This window comes from Delphinapterus leucas, chromosome 13 (assembly GCF_059928025.1).
Source record: "Delphinapterus leucas isolate spDelLeu-1000000601 "Yukka" chromosome 13, BTC_Dleu_Yukka2, whole genome shotgun sequence".
Taxonomy (NCBI): Eukaryota; Metazoa; Chordata; class Mammalia; order Artiodactyla; family Monodontidae; genus Delphinapterus; species Delphinapterus leucas.
The window spans coordinates 9570126-9590604 of NC_143141.1; the positions used below are offsets into that span (position 1 = coordinate 9570126).

The following is a 20479-nucleotide window of genomic DNA, read 5'->3' on the forward strand; positions in this document are numbered from 1 at the left end:
AGACAGCCTCTTTTTTTTTTTTAATAAATTCATTTATTTTATTTATTTTTGGCTGCTTTGGGTCTTCATTGCTGTGCACAGGCTTTCTCTAGTTGTGGTGAGCGGGGGCTACTCTTCATTGCGGTGCAGGGGCTTCTCCTTGCGGTGCTTCTCTTGTTGCAGAGCATGGGCTCTAGGAGCACGGGCTTCAGTAGTTGTGGCATGCGGGCTCAGTAGTTGTGGCTTGCGGGCTCTAGAGTGCAGGCTCAGTAGTTGTGGTGCATGGGCTTAGTTGCTCCACGGCATGTGGGATCTTCCCAGACCAGGGCTCAAACCCGTGTCCCCTGCATTGGCAGGCGGATTCTTAACCACTGCGCCACCAGGGAAGCCCAAGACAGCCTCTTTAATAAATGGTGTTGGAAAAACTGGACAGTGACACATGCAAAAGAATCAAACTGGACTACTTTCTCACTCCATGAACAAAAATAAACTCAAAACAGATTAAAGACTTAAATATAAGACCTAAAACCATAAAACTCCTAGGAGAAAAAATAGGCAGTTAGCTCTTTGACACCAGTCTCAGCTATATGCCTCCTCAGGCAAGGGAAACAAAAGCAAAAGCAAACAAATGAGACCTAATCAAACTAAAAAGCTTTTGCAGGGTTTCCCTGGTGGCGCAGTGGTTGAGAGTCCCCCTGCCAATGCAGGGGACGCGGGTTCGTGTCCCGGTCTGGAAAGATCCCACATGCCGCGGAGCGGCTGGGCCCGTGAGCCATGGCCGCTGAGCCTGCGTGTCCGAAGCCTGTGCTCCGCAACGGCAGAGGCCACAACAGTGAGAGGCCCGCGTACCGCAAAAAAAAACTTTTGCACAGCAAAGGAAACTATCCACAAAATGAAAAAGCCACTTACTGAATGGGAGAAGACATTTGCAAATAACATATCTGATAAGGGGTTAATATACAAAGAACATATACACCTCAATATCAAACAAACAACCTGATTTTAAAATAAGCAGAAGACCTGGATAAACATTTTTTCCAAAGAGGACAGGCAGATGGCCAACAGACACAAGAAAGGATCCTCAACAGCACTGAACATCAGGGAAATGAAAATCAAAGCCATGATATCACCTCACATCTGTCAGAATGGCTATTACCAAAAAGACAAGAGATAACAACTGTTGGCAGGGCTATGGAGAAAAGGGAACCCTTGAACACTGTTGGTGGAAATGTAAATTGGTGCAGCCACTATGGAAACAGTATGGAGGTTCCTCAAAAAATTTAGAATGGAACGATCATATGATACAGCAATTCCACTTCTGGATATTTCTCCAAAGAAAACAGCAACACTAATTTGAAAAGATATATGCACCCCTATGTTCACTGCAGCATTATTTACAATAGCCAAGATATGGAAGCAACAGAAATGTCCATCAATAGAGGAATGGGACTTCCCTGGTGGTCCAGTGATTAAGACTCTGCGCTTCCAATGCAGGAGGTGCAGGTTTGGTCCCTGGTCGGAGAACTAAGATCCCACATGCTGTGGGGTGCGGCCAAAATAAAAAATAAGAACAAAATAGAGGAATGGATAAAGAAGATGTCATACATATATTTTATACACAGACACACACACACACACACACACACACACACAAAATGGAGTCTTACTCAGCCATAAAAAAGAATGAAATCTTGCCATTTTTGATTATATGGATGGACCTAGAGAGCATTAGGCTAAGTGAAATAAGTCAGACAGAGAAAGACAAATACTGTATGATTTTACTTACATGTGGAATCTAAAAAATGAAGCAAATGAAGAAACATAACAAAACAGAAACAGACTCATAAATACAGAGAACAAATTGGTGGTTGCCTGAGGGGAGGAGGCATGGGAGGATGAGTGAAATAGATGAGGGAGATTAAGAGGAACAAACTTCTAGTTATAAAATAAATATGTCACGGGTACGTAATGTACTGCATAGGGAATATAGTCAATAATATTGTAATAACTTTGTATGGCGACAGATAGTAACTAAACTTACTATGGTGATCATTTTGTAATGTATAAAAATATTGAACCACTAGGTTGTACACCTGAAACTAATATCATATTTTAAGTCAATTATACTTCAATTTTAAAAAGAATGTTTCTTGAATTTCAAGGGCAATACAGAAGATTAAATACACTGAAATATTCATTTATTGGTAGAGGGGCCACAGAATGGCTTAGTAGAAACAGACAGGGTGGAAAATCTGCAGCTAATTCTGCAGCTTTGGGGTGAATCTGTCTAGGAAGTATGTGATAACAGCCTCACATTTCTGGAAAAAGAAATAAATTTATTTTTTATTCAACTTGTCTTAGAAAAAGAGAGAAAACTCTCAGCTTAAAATGACTCATAATTACTTGACTTTGGAAGTGCCAGCTTGTCAAATCAGGGTCAAGGAATTAACAACCACAGGCAGAAAACCCTGGATAACACAGAGTTAATCTACTAAGGGGTTGTGTTTGCCTTGCTCTTTCATAGAGTTTTTTAAAAAAGATAGACTTGCCACTTGAACGCAAATTTTTACATTCCTTGTCTCTGTAGCACAAAAACAAAAACTAGAATCAGGAGTCACTATGTATACTTATCATCAATATGGTCATAAGTTCTCATTTACCTAAAGATCTTTGGAGCGTTTGGAAGATGTTTTTCACATGTGGTGGGTTGTGATTTTGGTCATTTGTTGGATTATTTTCTGTGGGAAAAAAATAAGCACAATTACCAAGTTTTGCCAAATACCGTCAGTTTCCAAGCTTTATTTCAACTTTAGAAAGCCACTAACTACGAGAAAGTAGCAGTCCATAACAAGAGCAAGTACAAGAAGCAAATCCCCCACTCATTTCCATGATGCGGACTCAATCCAAGCTGCCAACCAGTAACACCCTGGGCCTGGTAAAGTCGTCTTCAATGAGCCCAGAACCAAGAAATTTTGGCTTTGTGCTCAAGGAGAAGTCGAAGTTTTACATCTTCATAATTTCTTTGGGTGTTGTTTGTTTGTTTTGCTCTCAGGAGACTCTAGCGTTGAAATGCACCTTTGGTTATATGTTAACAGCACTTTATTGCTACACTGTTAACTGAGGACTAGATTCCCTTCAGTGGAGCTATGATCATTATGACCTTGAACTCTCCACAGGCCTGGGCACCCTTTTTCCAAGACACTTCACTTCTAAAGAGGATAATTTCCTCACCCCTCTTCCTAGCCGGCCCTCTGCCTTTCTTACCATTAATTCTGGTTTTTTGAAAGGTCACTACTGCTAAGGAAGAGGTACAGACAGGGTGGTCTGGGATTTCCTGGTCCCCACAGAGTAGCCTCAGAGCAGCTCCTGGTATCTGAAGAGGGGCCTGGTCGGCCTCCTTTTCTTGTGGGGTGTCACCTTCACCACTGCATGCAGGGCCTCCTCAGGCCTCTTCTTTGTTCACCTTCTCAAAACACCTTATCAAGCAGACCTGCCTCTCTTTTAATCTCCCAAAGCTCCGTGCAAGTATAACCTAAAGCACTTTTAACATACTTTCAATTTTAGCATGTTTATGTCCAATGATTATTAATGAGACTGACTCTCTTACTAGCTGTGAGCTCTTGGAAGACAAGAATGCCCCATTTAGCTCTCCAGTTCCTGGCACAGTGCCTACCACAGAGAAGGAGAGCGACAGCTGGTCTTGAGTAAGAGAAGGAATCTTCAAGAATCTTGACTGCAACCTCATGAAAGACTCTGAGCCGGAACCACCAGCTAGGCCTGTCTGGTTGGCCAAGATTGCAGTAGTTTGAAGGCTGAAAGGCACTGGAGGGTCTGCTTCCTAGATGGCTCACAAGCTGTTGGCAGAAGGCCTCACCTCCTCATTGGCTGTAGGCAGGAGGGCTCAGTTCCCCATTACAGGGGCCTCCCCTTAGGACTGCTGGAGTGTCCTCACATGGCAGCTGACTTTCCTCTGAGTGAGCAATTAACCAAAGAGACAGCCAGCGGGAAACCATAAGGTCTTTTACGACCTAATCTATGAAGTGGCACATCATCACTTCTGCCATATTCTATTCATTAGAAGCAAATCACCAAGTCCGGCCCACAGTCAAGGGGACAGGGATGAAGCTCCATCTTTCAAAGGGAGGGGTATCAAAGAATTTGTGGAGATATTTTAAAACCACAGTAGGAATAAAATTCCAAGGAAGACAGTTTGAACAAAAAGGAAACATTCACTTGTGTCCATGTGAACATGAGGATTTTAATCAGCTACCTCTGCTTTGGTGCAAGAATTGTGGATGGAGAGAAGTGATACCCTTACAGAGGCATCTACGATCTGCAGGAAGCCTGGACCTGGGTATGCAACCTGTACCATTAAGCAGAGACCCCTGAAGGACTTCCCAGATATTAAGTTCAGCCACATGAAATTGGAGATCTTTGACCATTTTTGACCTACAAAAACAGTAAGATCAAATGAGTCAACCTAACAGTATAGTCCCAAGGGAGGATTTCTAGTCTACATATTTCTTCTAATTTGGAGGCTCCTAGAAACCCAACGTCATGGATTATCAAGATAAGTGTGATGATCAATTTGTAATGTGATCCTCTGTTAACAAAGAAAGTATGGAATTGGCTTCAAGCCAAATTTAGATCGATCACTGCATACCTTGGGGATCTGGGAAGACAGAGGAAAATAAATCCATTTTGTGCTTAGGAAGTGGTCAAGCATCGAGTAAAGCTCCGAGAAGGGAGAAAAAGCAATAAGGCTGATGACCGAAGGACACTTTTCGAGAAGGTGATGTCATTTTGGGGAACATGCAAAAGTCCTAGAGAAATCTACCAACATGGCCAGTTGGGACATGCCACAAAGTCTGCGAGGAAATGGTATACTTTTTCCAGGGGACCAAGCTCAGTGGGGTACCACGGACTCCAGGCCCCCTCCAGTGTCATAACCAGGGTGTGGAGGGGGACAGGAATGCTTACTGCCAGCATCTGTATTTGACAGTTCTTTCATATAGCAACTACTTGAAAGGAAAATGCTACCCTCCCTGTTCTCCACTGGCAACGTTTCGAGCACATCAGCAGCACAGGTGGAACCCACTCAGCAGAAGACAGAAGGAGGTCTTGCCCTGGGCACACTGGGCATCTGGTCTAGTGAGAAAATCTAAGGACCAGTCATAAGAACTGCAAATTATGGTGTCTGTGAAACTCTTTCTGCCTAAAAGTTCTTCCAGGTGTCCTTAAAAGGGATACAAATTATGCAAGTGTAGCTGGTGTGTCTTACAGGCATTCAAACAGCGGCACTGTCTCCTAGTAGCTGCTTGACCTCCGGCAAAAGTTACTTAACTTCAGTATCTACATGTGGAAAATGGGGGCATAATAATAGTGATGCTACACACACAGGACTGCTGTGGGCATTAAACAGTGTAGTGGAAAACTCTGTTGGTACTCAGTGCTCACTGTACATTAATTCTATCATTATAAGAGTGATTACTATTTTTTCAGAATGTACCATTCACTCATTCATTCACACATTTATTCCTTTAGCAAATCTTATTAAGCTCCTACCTTATATCAGACCCTTAACTCCTCAGCCCTGGGGAAAGACAGTCTAGTGAATGCAACAGTTATTGTTATGATTTGTCTTATGGTCATTTCAGCATAGGTACTAGAAGGATGATTACCAGTAAATTTAAAGGGGGAAATAGACAGTCCTAAATACAATAAGGCATTAAGTAGAATATAATGTATGCAAAGAAAAGATGGAGGTTATAAATTAATTCTGATGTTAAAAGAACAAACATTTTGTCCTGGTTCCTATGAAGGAAAATAGCAGTTCCTTATTTGAAAGCAATCAACAGAAGGAATTGCTTTACAAATCAAAAGACCAAGCTAGAGAGTAAGCTGTGTGTCCCCCAAGTAGATCATTTAATTACATTTAAACAATGAACAATTGTGTTTATTATTCAGGGTGTCCTAGTACTATAACGTGCACTCCTGGACAGGCCACACCTAACATTTGCAGGGACTAGCGCAAGAGTACTAGCGCAAGACACACCCATCATATGTATCAATATTTAAAAGTTCTAAATTGTGACTTGGTCTGCATTCCCACACAAGGACTTGCAGCCCACTGCTTCCTTGGTGGCTAAAGGAACCCCACTTCCCGGGATACACTGAAGCAGGACAGAAGCTGGAACCAGGCCCAGGACTCCTAAATAGTGACTGGACACACCAAATCTCCCTATGATCAAGTGGGATTTATTCTAGGAATGCAAGGTTTGTTCAATATTAGGAAATCCATTAATATCATATACAATACTAGTAGACTTAAGGGAAAAATTAAATCATATGAATAGTTACAAAGATCCTGACAAAATTCAACACCCATACCTGTTTTTAAAAACACACAAGCAGGGTTTCCCTGGTGGCGCAGTGGTTAAGAATCCGCCTGCCAACCCAGGGGACACGGGTTTGAGCCCTGGTCCAGGAAGATCCCACATGCCACATAGCAGCTAAGTCCGTGCACCACAACTACTGAGCCTGCGCTCTAGAGCCCGTGAGCCACAACTACTGAGCCCATGTGCCACAACTACTGAAGCCCGCGCACCTAGAGCCTGTGCCCCACAACAAGAGAAGCTACTGCAATGAGAAGCCTGTGCACCACAACAAAGAGTAGCCCCCGCTCGCCACAACTAGAGAAAGCCCACGTGCAGCAACGAAGACCCAACACAGCCAAAAATAAATAAATTAAATAATTTTTTTTTAAAAAATGCAAGCAAAGAGAAATTGACAGATACATTCTCAATGTGAATATATGTACACATATGTATATATGTATGTATGTATGCATTTATGTGTGTGTATATGTATGTACCTTAGTCATCTTAGTTCTATAACCAGCGTCTAAATCAGGAAACACTAAAGGCATTTCCTCTAAGAGCAGGAACAAGGCAGGATGCCCACTGCATCTCCAGTAGTACTCAAGATTGTCCTAGAGGTATTAGCATAGACGATTAGACATGATAAAGAAGTCAGCAGCACAATAATTGGTAAAGTAAAACTATTTCCATTTTCAGATGATATAACGGCATAACCTAGAATTGCATGAGGTGGTCGAATATAAAATTAATATACAGGGCTTCCCTGGTGGCACAGTGGTTGAGAGTCTGCCTGCCGATGCAGGGGACACGGGTTTGTGCCCCGGTCTGGGAAGATCCCACATGCCGCGGAGCGGCTGGGCCCGTGAGCCACAGTTACTGAGCCTGCGCGTCTGGAGCCTGTGCTCTGCAACAAGAGAGGCTGCGACAGTGAGAGGCCTGCGCACCGCGATGAAGAGTGGCCCCCGCTCGCTGCAACTAGAGAAAGCCCTTGCACAGAAACGAAGACCCAACACAGCCAAAAATAATAAATAAATAAATAAAAATTTAAAAATACATAAATAAAAAATAAAATTAATATACAGAAGTCAGTTGCCTTTCTACACCAAAACACTAATTAGGTAGAGGATATAATGGTAGGGAAACCCCCCTTTACAATGACACAGAAGATTAAATTACTTAGGAATAAACTTAAGATATGTGCAAAATCTACATGAGGAAAACTTTAACACACACTGAAAGAGCTCAAAGTAAACTTAAAGAAATTGGAAAGACCTCCCCTTTTCTAGGATAGGTTTGACTTACTACCCATTTCCCCAAAGTGAAATTGCATTATAAATTGAAAGCAGTGCCAATAAAAACACCAACAAGCTTCTAATCAAGTTAGACAAGTTAATACTAAAGTTCATGGGGAAAACAAACATGCAAAAATAACCAGGAAAACACTGAAAAAACAAAAACTGCCCAAAGGGGACTAGTCCCGCAAGACATGAAAGCATACTGTCTCAGCCTCTGTAATGAAAACAGTGTAGTACTGTCGTGTTCAGAGACCAACAGACCAGTGTTTAGACTAGAAAGCCCAGGAAAAGACCCAGTACTTACGGGAATTCAGTATACGATAAAGGGGGCTTCTCGGGTCACTGGAGCAAAGATGGACTTTTTAATAAACGGTGTTGGGACAAATGGGTAGCCATTTCACAGAAAAATGGGATGATGTGGACTGTTGATGAAGCCATTCTAGCCCATGTGTGGTCCTCAGCACAAAAGCATCCTCTCAGTTCTCCCAGCGGAGACCCAGGCACCAAAGAGATGCCCAACTATATTTAATTTATGATTATCATGCAATTTACAGAAGGGAATGTGTACTGTAAATTCAGGGATACTAGAAGTATTCATTTTAAAGAGACTTCTGTGGTAAATTGATCTCCGAAAACCATCTCAGCCAGTGGTTCCAAACACCAGGGGCTGGTATCTGGCCAACCGTATCCAAGTCACTCAGAGAATATGCAAAGATGTGCAGAACCTGGACTCTGCTTCTAGCGATTCTTGGTGGGTTCCAAGAATACGGATTTTTAATAAGCTCATTCCATCCCACACCCTCTTCCCCGTGGCTGATGGGCTTGGGAACCACTGACCTAGTTCCTATTCCTGCACCCAGGAAAGGCCACATATTCACCAACTCAGACAGTGACATATTTGGCCTTTTTGTTTTGTTTTGTTTTTTGGCCACACTGCATGGCTTTCAGGATCTTAGTTCCCCGACCAGGGATCAAACTCATGCCCCTTGCAGTGGAAGCACTGAGTCCTAACCACTGGACAGCCAGGGAATTCCCTATTTTTCTTTTTAAATTTTTACATCTGTCTAGGGAAGAAATGATGCATGGGATTCTAGTTCCTCTTCAGAGCCCATTTGCTTCCATCATAATCGGATCTGAGATGAGCCTTTGCTTTGATGGAGAGAGCGCCTCTGGGGTACCACTTCCAGAAAGTGCTCAGCCCCTCACTAGCCCCGTCCCCCAGGGGTTGGGGAGAGACTTCACTGTCCAGTTTGGGAGAGGGATTCAGGTGCCTGTTACTGGCTCCTTTCTCCTCGCCTCTGTCTCTCTGTCTCTATCCCTCTGCACAGAGCAAACGTTTTGATCTGCTCCTCTATGCTGTGAATTTTACAAAAGCAAACTCTCTCACGGAGGGGGTTTGGAGAAGGCAAGGGTACCCTAAACCTCACCAGTGACTGGAGCACTCTTCCTAGTTCCAGGTGAAGCACCCACATTAGCCAGCCAAGTATTCCTGGAGAGAATGGTCTGAGCTCCATCTGCTGGACCCTCAGCTTAGTCTCACATTTGGTTCTGAACTCAGGCAAGAGGAAGAAGAGGTATCACTTATTGACCCCTAACTCCAATTTTATCTATTTGCATTTACTATTATTGGAAATTCTGTCCATGCTGCCAAGGAAAAATTCTGATTCAGAATTCCCATCAACATTGGCTCCTGTGATGATAAAACATATGAAAACAAATTGAAAAATTTTTATCGGTACACACTTACAAGCCCCTTGGGCCCATATTTTCAGTGTTTTTTAAATTCTTTTTCTTTATGGTTTATCACAGGGTATTGAATATAGTTCCCTGTGCTATACAGTAGGACCTTGTTGTTTACCCATCCTATATATACTAGTTTGCATCTGCTAATCCCAAACTCCTAATCCAGTGTTGAAATGCTAACATAGAATTCAGCTTGTACTTGGAAACGTGTGTTAGAAAGTTTATATGTTATTGTAGAGTGAAGCACCAGCTGATTGCTGATTGCAGAGGCTGGAGCCCAGGCAGATGCTGTGGGAAAGGAACCTCAGGAGTTGGAATTCACATCTGTATGCAATATTCCAGCAAGTTCTCACTCCTCTGCTACCCAGGCACTAATGTGCACTGCTGACAATTTCTGATTCCCACTTCTACCCTTATGACCTGTGATCGAATACCTGCCTTAATTCTCAAAGTGTTACTTAAAACATAATAATGATATGAAGCTGCTTTAAAGGGAAGAGTGTGTTCATCACTTTTGTTATTTCTACGGCTGGGCCTAAGGCAAGTGATTTTTTTTGTCCTTGGTCTTATCCGTGGAATGAGGTACTAAAGACTGCACCAGCTCTCACCCAGGGCTGAGATTAGCCTCAAACCAGGTCACGCACGTGGAAGTATAAAGCGTGTTTGGCGGAAAGTTCTTACACCCCTCAGGGCTCCCGGTGTAAGAAACGCTATAAACACCATTTGCAATTCCAGTCCCTGTCCTCTGAATAGCCTCCAGAGAGTAAGAACCTGTCGGACACATGAAGTTGAGGGATTTCCCCAAAATAGAAGGATAGTTAAACTTTCATCTTGGAGGTTATAGAGAGGATATCAGACAATTCTTTCCTTCATATCTCCATTTGTCTGTGCTGCACAAGTAGCTGTTTTAAAGAACGGTAAAATGATAACTTAGTACCTATAATACAGTACATAGGCCTATAGAAAAATGTGCTCTTAAAGAGTTTTAAAGACATATACTTGCTTTCTTTTGTGTCTCTCTTTGTAATTGATTTGCCTGCTGTTCTTCTTGTTTCTTCCAGAATTTCATCTCAAGTGAAGTAAATAAAGGCATATTAATACCAGCAGTGGAGACCTGATATTTTTCCCTGTAAAGCAGTCTATAAATACAGTGAATAAATAATACAAACTCAACGAATATGTGAAATTACACTCTAAAATTCCTTCTCTTGGGAAGGGAAATTCCAATAACATAAATCATTTCTGAAAAATTTTGATTCCACTAGATGTCCGGGGCAGTAAACATTGCCCACTAAAGATATGTAGCTAGAAACTTTGTCCCAAATCTCATGATATGTAGTGTCATAATTTTCCTTCTTATTCGTGCTGTCATTCTGACCCATCTCTGAGACTTTCCCCAGGATGGCCCATAAATATGGGTGAAGGCCGGAGGGTAAAAATAAAGCAAAACAGAGTTTAGTCAGAAAGCTCTTTGTTTATAAACTGTTCCTAATTTTTCACGATTACATTTTTTGAACTATATTAATTTCTCCTTCCCTTTTAAAGTTTTCAGTCTTCTACTATTCCCTGGGGACAGCAGTTTTGTTTGTCCTTCTCGGTTTACTTTGAAAATCAACAGAAAATAATCATCACAAATTCCACTCATTTTGTGTATATTCTGAGTCCTTTTTCAAAGGTTGTTGGTATATTGGTGGGTGGTCTACTCACCTGATGGAATAAATGCTGACAATAAGGACACAAAAAGTTTAACCATTACTTCACTCATTCAAGATGGTGAGTTCTCACATCCCCTCCCTTGATGAATGCATTGACCTACAAGTTCCTGAACTGTTGCTCAGAGAGAACTTGGCAAGTTTATCAGTGGCCCACCAATGCCAAGGCCAACACTGGCCTGGCACGGGGTGGGTCAGTAGGCCTAGGGGGGTGATGGGATCCTTCTAAACCCTGCACCAGCCACCCAACTTCAGATGCAGCCACTCCCCTTCCACACATGTGGGCTGGATTCAGAGACACAGAGCACCTGCCAAGAAGAGAAAAGTGTTCTCATTCCTAGATGGGAATTCCTGAAAGTGTGGATAGTGGGACTGCAAGAGCTATGTGCATCCATTCATTCATTCAGTTATGGTCACTGACCACCAATCAATCAGCCAGGCAGTTAGTACCGATCTCTTTTTTTTTTTTTTTTGCGGTACGCGGGCCTCTCACTGCTGTGGCCTCTCCCGTTGTGGAGCACAGGCTCCGGACACACAGGCTCAGTGGCCATGGCTCACGGGCCCAGCCGCTCCGCGGCATGTGGGATCCTCCCGGACCGGGGCACGAACCCGTGTCCCCTGCGTCGGCAGGCGGACTCTCAACCACGGCGCCACCAGGGAAGCCCTTGAAGCCTCTTTAACAGCACACATGGAAGAAGGGCAAACCCAGAATTCCTGAAATGCTTTTTCTGCATCAGTTAACATGATCATGTGGTTTTGTATTTCATTCTGTTAATGTAGTCTATTACCTTGATTGATTTTCCTATGTTGAACGATGCTTGCATTCCAGGAATAAATCCCACTTGGTCTGGTGTATAATCCTTTTAATACGATGTTGGGTTCGGTTTTCTAGCATTTTGTTGGGGAATTTTGCATTTATATGTACAAGTGATATTGCTCTGTAGTTTCCTTAAAACGTCTTTGTCTGGCTTTGGTATCAGGGTATACTGGCCTCTTAGAACTAGTTAGGAAGTGCTTCCTCCTCTTCAATTTTTTGGAAGAGTTAGAGAAGCATCAGTGTTAGCTCATTTATATGTCTGGTAGCATTCACCGGTGAAGCAACTTGAATCTGGGCTCTTCCTTGTTAGGAGGTTTTGATTACTGATTCAGTCTCTTTGTTTATTACAAGTCTATTCCAATTTTCTATTTCTTCTGAATCAGTTTTGGTAGCTTGTGTGTTCCTAGCAATGTGCTCATTTCTTCTAAGTTATCCAGTTTTTTGGCATATGATTTTTCACAGTATTCTCTTACAATCCTTTTTATTTCTGTGATTATAGTAATGTCCCCACAATTCTTAACTAATAATGGAGTCTTCTCTCTTTTTTTTTCTCAATCTAGCTAAAGATTTGTTAGTTTTGTTATCTTTTTAAGGAATCAATCTTTGGTTTCATTGATTTTCTCTATTGTTTTTCTATTCTCTGTTTCATGTATTTCCATTCTATTCTTTATCATCTTCTTCATTCTTCTAGCTTTGAATTTAGTTTGCTATTGTTTTTCTTATTTCTCAGAGTATACAGATAGGTTATTTGTTTGAGATCTTTCTTATTTTTAATGTATGCATTTATAGTTATAAATTTCCCTCTTAGCATTGTTTTTGCTGCATACGTTTTGGTATGTCGTATTTGATTTTCATTCATCTCAAGGTAATTTCTAATTTCTTATTGGTTATTTAAGAGTCTGTTGCTTTGTTGCCACATATTTGTGTATTTTCTAGTTTTCCCTCTGTTGTAAACTTCTAGTTTCATTCCATTGGGATCAGGAAAGATACTTTATATGATTTATATCTTCTTCAATTTATTCAGAGTTGTTTTGTGGCCAACATATGGAGAACGTTCCATGTGCACTTGATAAGAATGTATTTTCTGCTGTTGTTGGGTGGCGTGTTCTGTACATGCTTGTTAGGTCTAATTGGTTTATACTGTTGGTCAAGTCTTCTATTTCCTTATTATCTTTCCAGTCCTATGCGTTATTGAGAATGGGTTACTGAAGTCTCCAACTATTATTGTAGAACTATTTCTCCATTCAATTCTGTCCATTATTGGTTCATATATTTGGGGGTTCTGTTGCTGTGTGATATGTGTTTATAGTTGTTATGTCTTCTTTCTGTGTTGAACCCTTATCAATATATAACGTCCTTGTCTTTTGTAAACTTTTTTATTTGAAATCTATTTTGCTGGAAAATAACATAGCTACTCTTTATTTTTTTCCTTATGGCTTTGAGTTACTGTCTAGTATTGTTTCATTTCAGTCTGAAGTATTCCCTTTAGTATTTCTAACAGGGCAGATCTCTTAGCTTATATTTATCTGGAAATGTCTTAATTTCTCCTCCATGATCAAAGAATAGTTTTGTCAGATGCAGAATTCTTGGTTGACAGTACTTTTCTTCCAGGACTTTAAATATGTCATATCACTGCTTCTGGCTTCCATGATTTTTGTGTTGAAATTGGCCATTAATCGTATTGAGGATCCCTTGTACATAATGCCGCTTCTCTCTTTCATGCTGACAAGATTCTCTTTGTCTTTTGATTTCGACAATTTGACTACAATGTGCTTTAGTGTCGGTCTCTTCCATTTACCTTGCCTGGAGTTTGTAGAGCTTCTTGGATGTGTATAACCATCAGATTTGGGAAGTTTTAGAGCATTATTTCCTCAAATATGTTCTCTGTTGTTTGCTCGCTTCTCCTTCTGGGACTTCTAAAATGTATATGTTGGTACTCTTGATGGTGTCTCACAGTCCCTCATGCTCTGTTTATTCATTTCATTTTTTTCTTTCTGCTCCTCAGACTGGATAATTTCAAGTGTCCCAGGTCAAAGTTAGGGATCCTTAATTCTGCCTGCTCAAATCTGCTGTCATATCCCTCCAGTGAGTTTTTCATTTCACTTACTGTACTTTTCAACTTCCAAATTTCTCTTTGGCTCATTTTTCTAACTTCTATTTCTTTACTGATATTCCTACTTTGTTCAAACATTGTTTTCCTTATTTCCTTCTTTGTCCATCATTTCCTTTACTGATTAAATATATTAAAGACAGCTGATTTAATATCTTTGATGAATAATTCCAGTTCCTAGGCTTCCTCAGGGATGGGTTCTTACTATTTTTTTTTTTTCCTGTGAATGGGCCATACTGTCCTGTTTCTTTGTATGTTTCATAATTTTTTTTGTTGAGAGCTACACATTCTATTTGGGTAACTTTGGAAATCTAATTCTCCCACTCCTCAGGGATGGACAGTTTCGGCTTGTTGAGGGCTGGAACCATGCATTTGTGACTTCTCCAAACTATTCTGGCAAAGTGTATATTCCTTACTGTGTATGGGTGCTGAATTTCCAGTTTGTTACGTCTGCAGTCACTCGGTGGCCTGACAAAGGTTTCCGTAAGTGTCTATATTTCAAAAGGAGAAAAACAAAAAATACTGTCTTTTTAATCTCTTTGACAGAATTTCTTGGAAGCTCTTTAGGTCATGATAGTGAAACTATCACGTGAAATGGTCAGCCTCAGTGCCAGCCCTCAGTGGTCAAAGGCAGTGATCAACACACACCCAGATTCTGGCACCAGGAAGCCACACTGAGAATGTGGGCTGCAAAACACTTGGCTACCTGCCATGGGGCTGGGGGATGGAGAATGGTAGGATCTACATGGAACACTGAAATTCACTAAAATTTACCAACCTCTTCATCAAGCTCTTTACTGGACTATGCAAATGTTCATCTCTTGTTCCAAAATAGTTGCTTAAGATAGATCTTGCCAGCTCAGTTATAGCTTTGGTGAAGAGATGTATTCCTGGAGCTTCGTACCCAACCATCTTCCATCTAGGCCTTGGTTTTTCTCAAGTTTACCTGGGAGGCTTGGAATAGATCAATGAGTCCCAGCCTAGAATCACCTGGAGAGCTTTAAAAACTACTGATGCAAAGGTAGATTTCCCATGTCAGGAAATCTGATCACGTGTCTCTTTTTAACAATCTCCCAGGGGATTCTCATGCTCAGGGCTGAGGACCTGGGAGAAGGTCTATCTCAGCCTCAGGGCCTCACCATCTCTACCACATGCAGAATTCGACTGGGGACCTCAACTAGGCAGATGTGATGCAGCTGGTCTGAGCTGGGATCTGACACTGCTTTTCCAATAGATCCCAGATGGTGGCCCTGCCGCTGCTACATGGACCCCTGCTTGAGGAGCAGAATCCTTTCCAACTGTTTATCTTCTATGTTTTTCTTAATTTCTTGAGACTCTGACACTTAGAGAACCCGTTCTAGCCTCAAAGCAAAGCACTTTCCTTCCCATCAGAGCAGCAGGAAAGGTTATCTGGGAGACCACCACGGACACGCACGAGACTCTTCATATAGCCTGACAGTTTCACGTGAGGAGATTACTTACCAAATAGTTTAACCAAATGCTCTTCTAGCTTATTTGAACTCAATGCAAAGTTGGCATCTCTCAAGCTCTTTTGTTGAGGATAACCTATGGGAAAGTAAACTTCAGCTGTGAGCCAATCTTTCACTGGATATGCATGTAATTCTTTTTAAATCGATACACTCATGCATGGTATTTGAGAGGAACATCCTGCAGTTGGCCTGCTCTAGGGGAAATAGCACTGGACTTGGGTTCCAGTACAGATTTTTTTTTTTTTGCGGTACGCGGGCCTCTCACCGCTGCAGCCTCTCCCGCCGCGGAGCACAGGTTCCGGACGCACAGGCCCAGCGGCCATGGCCCACGGGCCTAGCCACTCCACGGCACACGGGATCCTCCCAGACCGGGGCACGAACCCGCGTCCCCTGAATCAGCAGGCGGACTTTCAACCACTGCGCCACCAGGGAAGCCCCAATTGCTTTTCTTTTAAAAAGAAATCAGCTCCATATTAAAGGAATTGAATTTTTGGATAAAAACCTTCCCACAAAGAAAACTCAAAGCCCAGATGGCTTCACTTGTTAACTCTATCAATAAGGAAGAAACATCATCAATTCTACACAAACTCTTCTGAAAAACTGAAATTGAGAGAGTACTTTCCAATTCATTCTATGAGACGAGCATTATCCTGATAACAAGCCAGACAAAGATATTACAGGAAAAGAAAAGTATAGGCCAGGATCTTTCATAAACATAGATGTAAGAATTCTTAACAAACTTTTAGCAAATTGAATCCAACAATATTTTTTTAAAGGATAATATATCATAACTAAATGACATTTATTCCAGGAATGTAAAACTGATTGAACATTCAAAAATAAATCAGTGTAATTCATCATGTTAATACAAAAATCATATGCTCATCACAACAGATGATCAGAAAAAGCATTTGACGAAATCAAACATCCATTCAGGATAAAACTCCCATTAACTAGAAAACAAAGGGAATTTTCTCAATTTGATAAAGAGTAGTTATACTCTTTATCGGGGGATTCCCTGCTGGCGCAGTGGTTAAGAATCTGCCTGCCAATGCAAGGGACACAGGTTCGAGCCCTGGCCCAGGAAGATCCCACATGCCATGGAGCAACTAAGCCCGTGCGCCACAACTACTGAGGCTGAGCTCTAGAGCCCACAAGCCACAACTACTGAGCCCACGTGCCACAACTGCTGAAGCCCACGTGCCTAGAGCCCGTGCTCCACAACAAGAGAAGCCATGAGAATGAGAAGCCCACGCACCGCAACAAAGAGTAACCCCTGCTCACCTCAACTAGAGAAAGCCCACACACAGCAATGAAGACCCAACACAGCCAAAAATAAATAAATAACTAAACTTATTTTTTTAAAAGTAATATATATCGGGAAATCCCTGGGTGTCCAATGGTTAGGACTCTGCACTTCCACTGCAGGGGGCACGGGTTCCATCCCTGGTTGAGGAACAAAGATCCCACAAGCTGCCCAGCGCAGCCAAAAAAAACAAAGGGATATATCATAAAGACAGACATATAGACCAATGGAATAGAATAGACCGCCCAGAAATAAGCCCCCACATATATGGTCAAGTGATTTTTGTCAAGGATGCTGAAACCTTTCAGCAGGGAAAGGTAAATCCTTTCAACAAATGGTGCTGGGAAAACTGGACATCCACGTGCAAAAGAATGAAATTGGACTCTTACCTAACCTCATATACAAAAATTAACTCAAATGGGTCAAAGACTTAAATATAAGAGCAAAAACTACAAAACTCTTAGAATAAAACATAGGGCAAAGCTTCAGGACATTGAATTTGGCGATGATATCTCAGATATGACACCAAAGGCACAGGCAACAAAAGAAAAAAATAGGGAAATTAGATTTCATGAAAATTTTTAACTTTTGTGTATCAAAAGACATTATTAACAGAGTAAAAAGGCAACCCATAGAAAATATTTGCAAACCACATATTTGATAAGGGATTAATATCCAAAATATAGAGAACTCCTAAAACTCACCAAAAAAAACAATTCAAGGGCTTCCCTGGTGGCGCAGTGGTTGAGAGTCCGCCTGCCGATGCAGGGGACACGGGTTCGTGCCCCGGTCCGGGAAGATCCCACATGCTGTGGAGCGGCTGGGCTCGTGAGCCATGGCCGCTGAGCCTGCACGTCCGGAGCCTGTGCTCCGCAATGGGAGAGGCCACAACGGTGAGAGGCCTGTGTACCGCAAAAAAATTAATAAATAAATAAATAAAACTAAACTCAGGACTTAATTGCCACTAAAAAAAAAGAAAAAAAAATTTTAAAATGGGTAAAGGGGACTTCCCTGGTGGCGCAGTGGTTAAGAATCCGCCTGCCAACGCAGGGGACACAGGTTCGAGCCCTGGTCCGGGAAGATCCCACATGCCACAGAGCAACTAAGCCCATGCGCCACAACTACTGAGCCTGTGCTCTAGAGCCCGTGAGCCACAACTACTGAAGCCCGTGCACCTAAAGCCCGTGCTCCTCAACAAGAGAAACCACGGCAATCAGAAGCCCGCACACCACAATAAAGAGCAGCCTCTACTCACCGCAACTAGAGAAAGCCCGCGCGCAGCAACGAAGATCCAACACAGCCCAAAAAAAAAAAAAAATGGTAAAGGACTTGAATAGACATTTACCCAAAGAAGATATACAAATGGCCAATAAGCAAATGAAAAGATACGCAACATCATGAATCATTAGAGAAATGCAAATCAAACCTATGATGAGCTACCACCTCATACCAATTAGGATGGCTACAATCCAAAACAAAAACAAAAACAGAAACTAACCAGCGTGGTGAGGCTGTGGAGAAACTGGAACCCTTGTGCACTGTTGTTGAGAATGAAAAATGATGCACCCACTATGGAAAACAGTATGGCTGTTCTTCAAACAATCAAAAATAGAATTATAATATGATCCAGCAATCCCATATCTGGTTATATATCCCAGAGAATTGAAAGCAAAGTCTCAAAGAGGTATGTATACACCAATGTTCACAGCAGTGTTATTTACAATAGCTAAAATGTGGAAGCAACCCAAGAATTCATCAGTAGGTGAATGGATAAGCAAAATGTGGTATATACATACAATGGAATATAATTCAGCTGTAAAAAGGAAGGAAGTTCTGTCACATGGGGAATGGGGAGTTACTGTTTAATGAGTATAGAGTTTCAGTTTTATAAGGTGAAAAAGCTTCTGGAGATGGATGGTGGTAATAGTTGTACATTATGAATGTATTTAATACCACTGAACTGTACACTTAAAAATGGGTTAAGAAAAAGAATCTAAAAAAGAGTGGATATACATGTGACCCAGCAATCCCACTACTGGGCATATACCCGGAGAAAACCATAATTCAAAAAGACACATGCACCCCAATGTTCATAGCAGCACTATTTACAATAGCCAGGACATGGAAGCAACGTAAGTGTCCGTCAACAGAGGAATGGATAAAGAAGATGTGGTACATATATAGAATGGAATATTATTCAGCCATTAAAAGGAACAAAATTGGGTCATTTGTAGAGATGTGGATGGACCTAGAGAGTGTCATACAGAGTGAAGTAAGTCAGACAGAAAAACAAATATCGTATATTAACACATATATGTGGAATCTAGAAAAAATGGTATAGATGATCTTATTTGCAAAGCAGAGAGACACAGAACAAGTTAAAAACACCAAAATTTAAAAGTTTACATTGTAAAAAGAATTTGCCCTTCATTTCCCCACATTTATGGTGGCCCCTTTCCCATATTAAAGAGTCTTGAAGGTGCCTCATACACTTTTCAGAGCCATTCACACATAGAACATTCTGGACACTGTGACTGGCTTTCTTTGCTTTGACTTAGCCATATGTCCTGATGTATTTCATATCAGATTATATATAACTCCTTCATTATCTTAAACAATTGCACGTTGACCCATTTTATGAATGCATAGACACCAAATACAAATGAACACCTACCTATGATTCTATTTGCATAAAATTCCAAAATAGTCAAAACTAACCTGTGGTGACCGGTAGAATGCAGGATAGTGGTCACCTCGGAGGAGGAATAGGGCAGTGAACGAGAGGGGTGGGAGGCTTCCAGGGAGCTGGTCATGCTCTGATTCTTAAACTCAGTGATGGTTACGGGCGTGTCCACATGTTAATAATTCACTGAAATGTACATTTACGATTTCTGCACTCTTCTGTATGATGTCGTGCTTCAATTTTACCGAATTTAATCTCACAGTCTAGTGGGAAAGTTATACAGAGCGGCAAATAACTATGGCTCAGTTTGGTCAATGAATTCAGGACTCGGTATCTTCTTGCCCTGTTGCAGCAGTTGACCCCAACGCGGCTGGAGGCTGACCGCAAGCTAATCCCAGCTGCTGCCAGCTGGATAACCTTGGGCAAGTTACACACGCGTGAGCCTCCTCGGTTCCCAAATCTGTAAAATGGGAATAATAATACCTCATACAGTTATTGCAAGGGTGTAATATAGTAATCTACGTAAAGTGGGTAGGAGTGCTCCGCAAGCACATAGCAGGTGTTCCATTCACTCCAGCTACCGTTGCCACGAAACTGTCGTTTTTACAAGGAAAAGGATCCTCCTCAGTGCTCAATAAAGAAATGCTTTGGGTGAAATATCCACCACCGGTCTCCTCGGGGACGGCGAGCTCACGAAGAAGCGTGGTCGGAGGTGCTGAAGCTCGGGAAAGCAGTCTCCCTGGACAAGCGACCTAGCAGCCCACCGCTCTCTGACCGCGTCCTCCTTAAGCGCGGGGCAATGACGTCACCCCCCACACGGTGCAGCCTACCTTGGAAGCTCCCCAGCGATTCCTCCGGGCCGTCTCCATTGGCTGGCCAGGACAGGCGGCCCCGCCCCTTTGCCCGCCGCGGGACCCGGGGGCCCGCCGTCAATCTGCCCAGGTGGGAGCGGTGATTGGCCGCG

The 20479-nt window shown here is 42.1% G+C and overlaps 1 protein-coding gene across 1 annotated transcript in view; it reads right to left on the reverse strand.

Annotated features, from left to right (window-relative positions):
* Positions 1-20479, reverse strand: part of C13H2orf92 (chromosome 13 C2orf92 homolog) — a 31388-nt gene that overhangs the window by 10742 nt on the left and 167 nt on the right. The window contains exons 2-6 of the mRNA XM_089894197.1: positions 20346-20449; positions 15519-15659; positions 10401-10466; positions 9276-9344; positions 2640-2717 (exon numbers count right to left, since the gene is read on the reverse strand). Coding sequence (XP_089750323.1) covers positions 2640-2717; positions 9276-9344; positions 10401-10466; positions 15519-15659; positions 20346-20449 — 458 coding nt within the window. The remainder of the gene's footprint in view (positions 1-2639; positions 2718-9275; positions 9345-10400; positions 10467-15518; positions 15660-20345; positions 20450-20479) is intronic.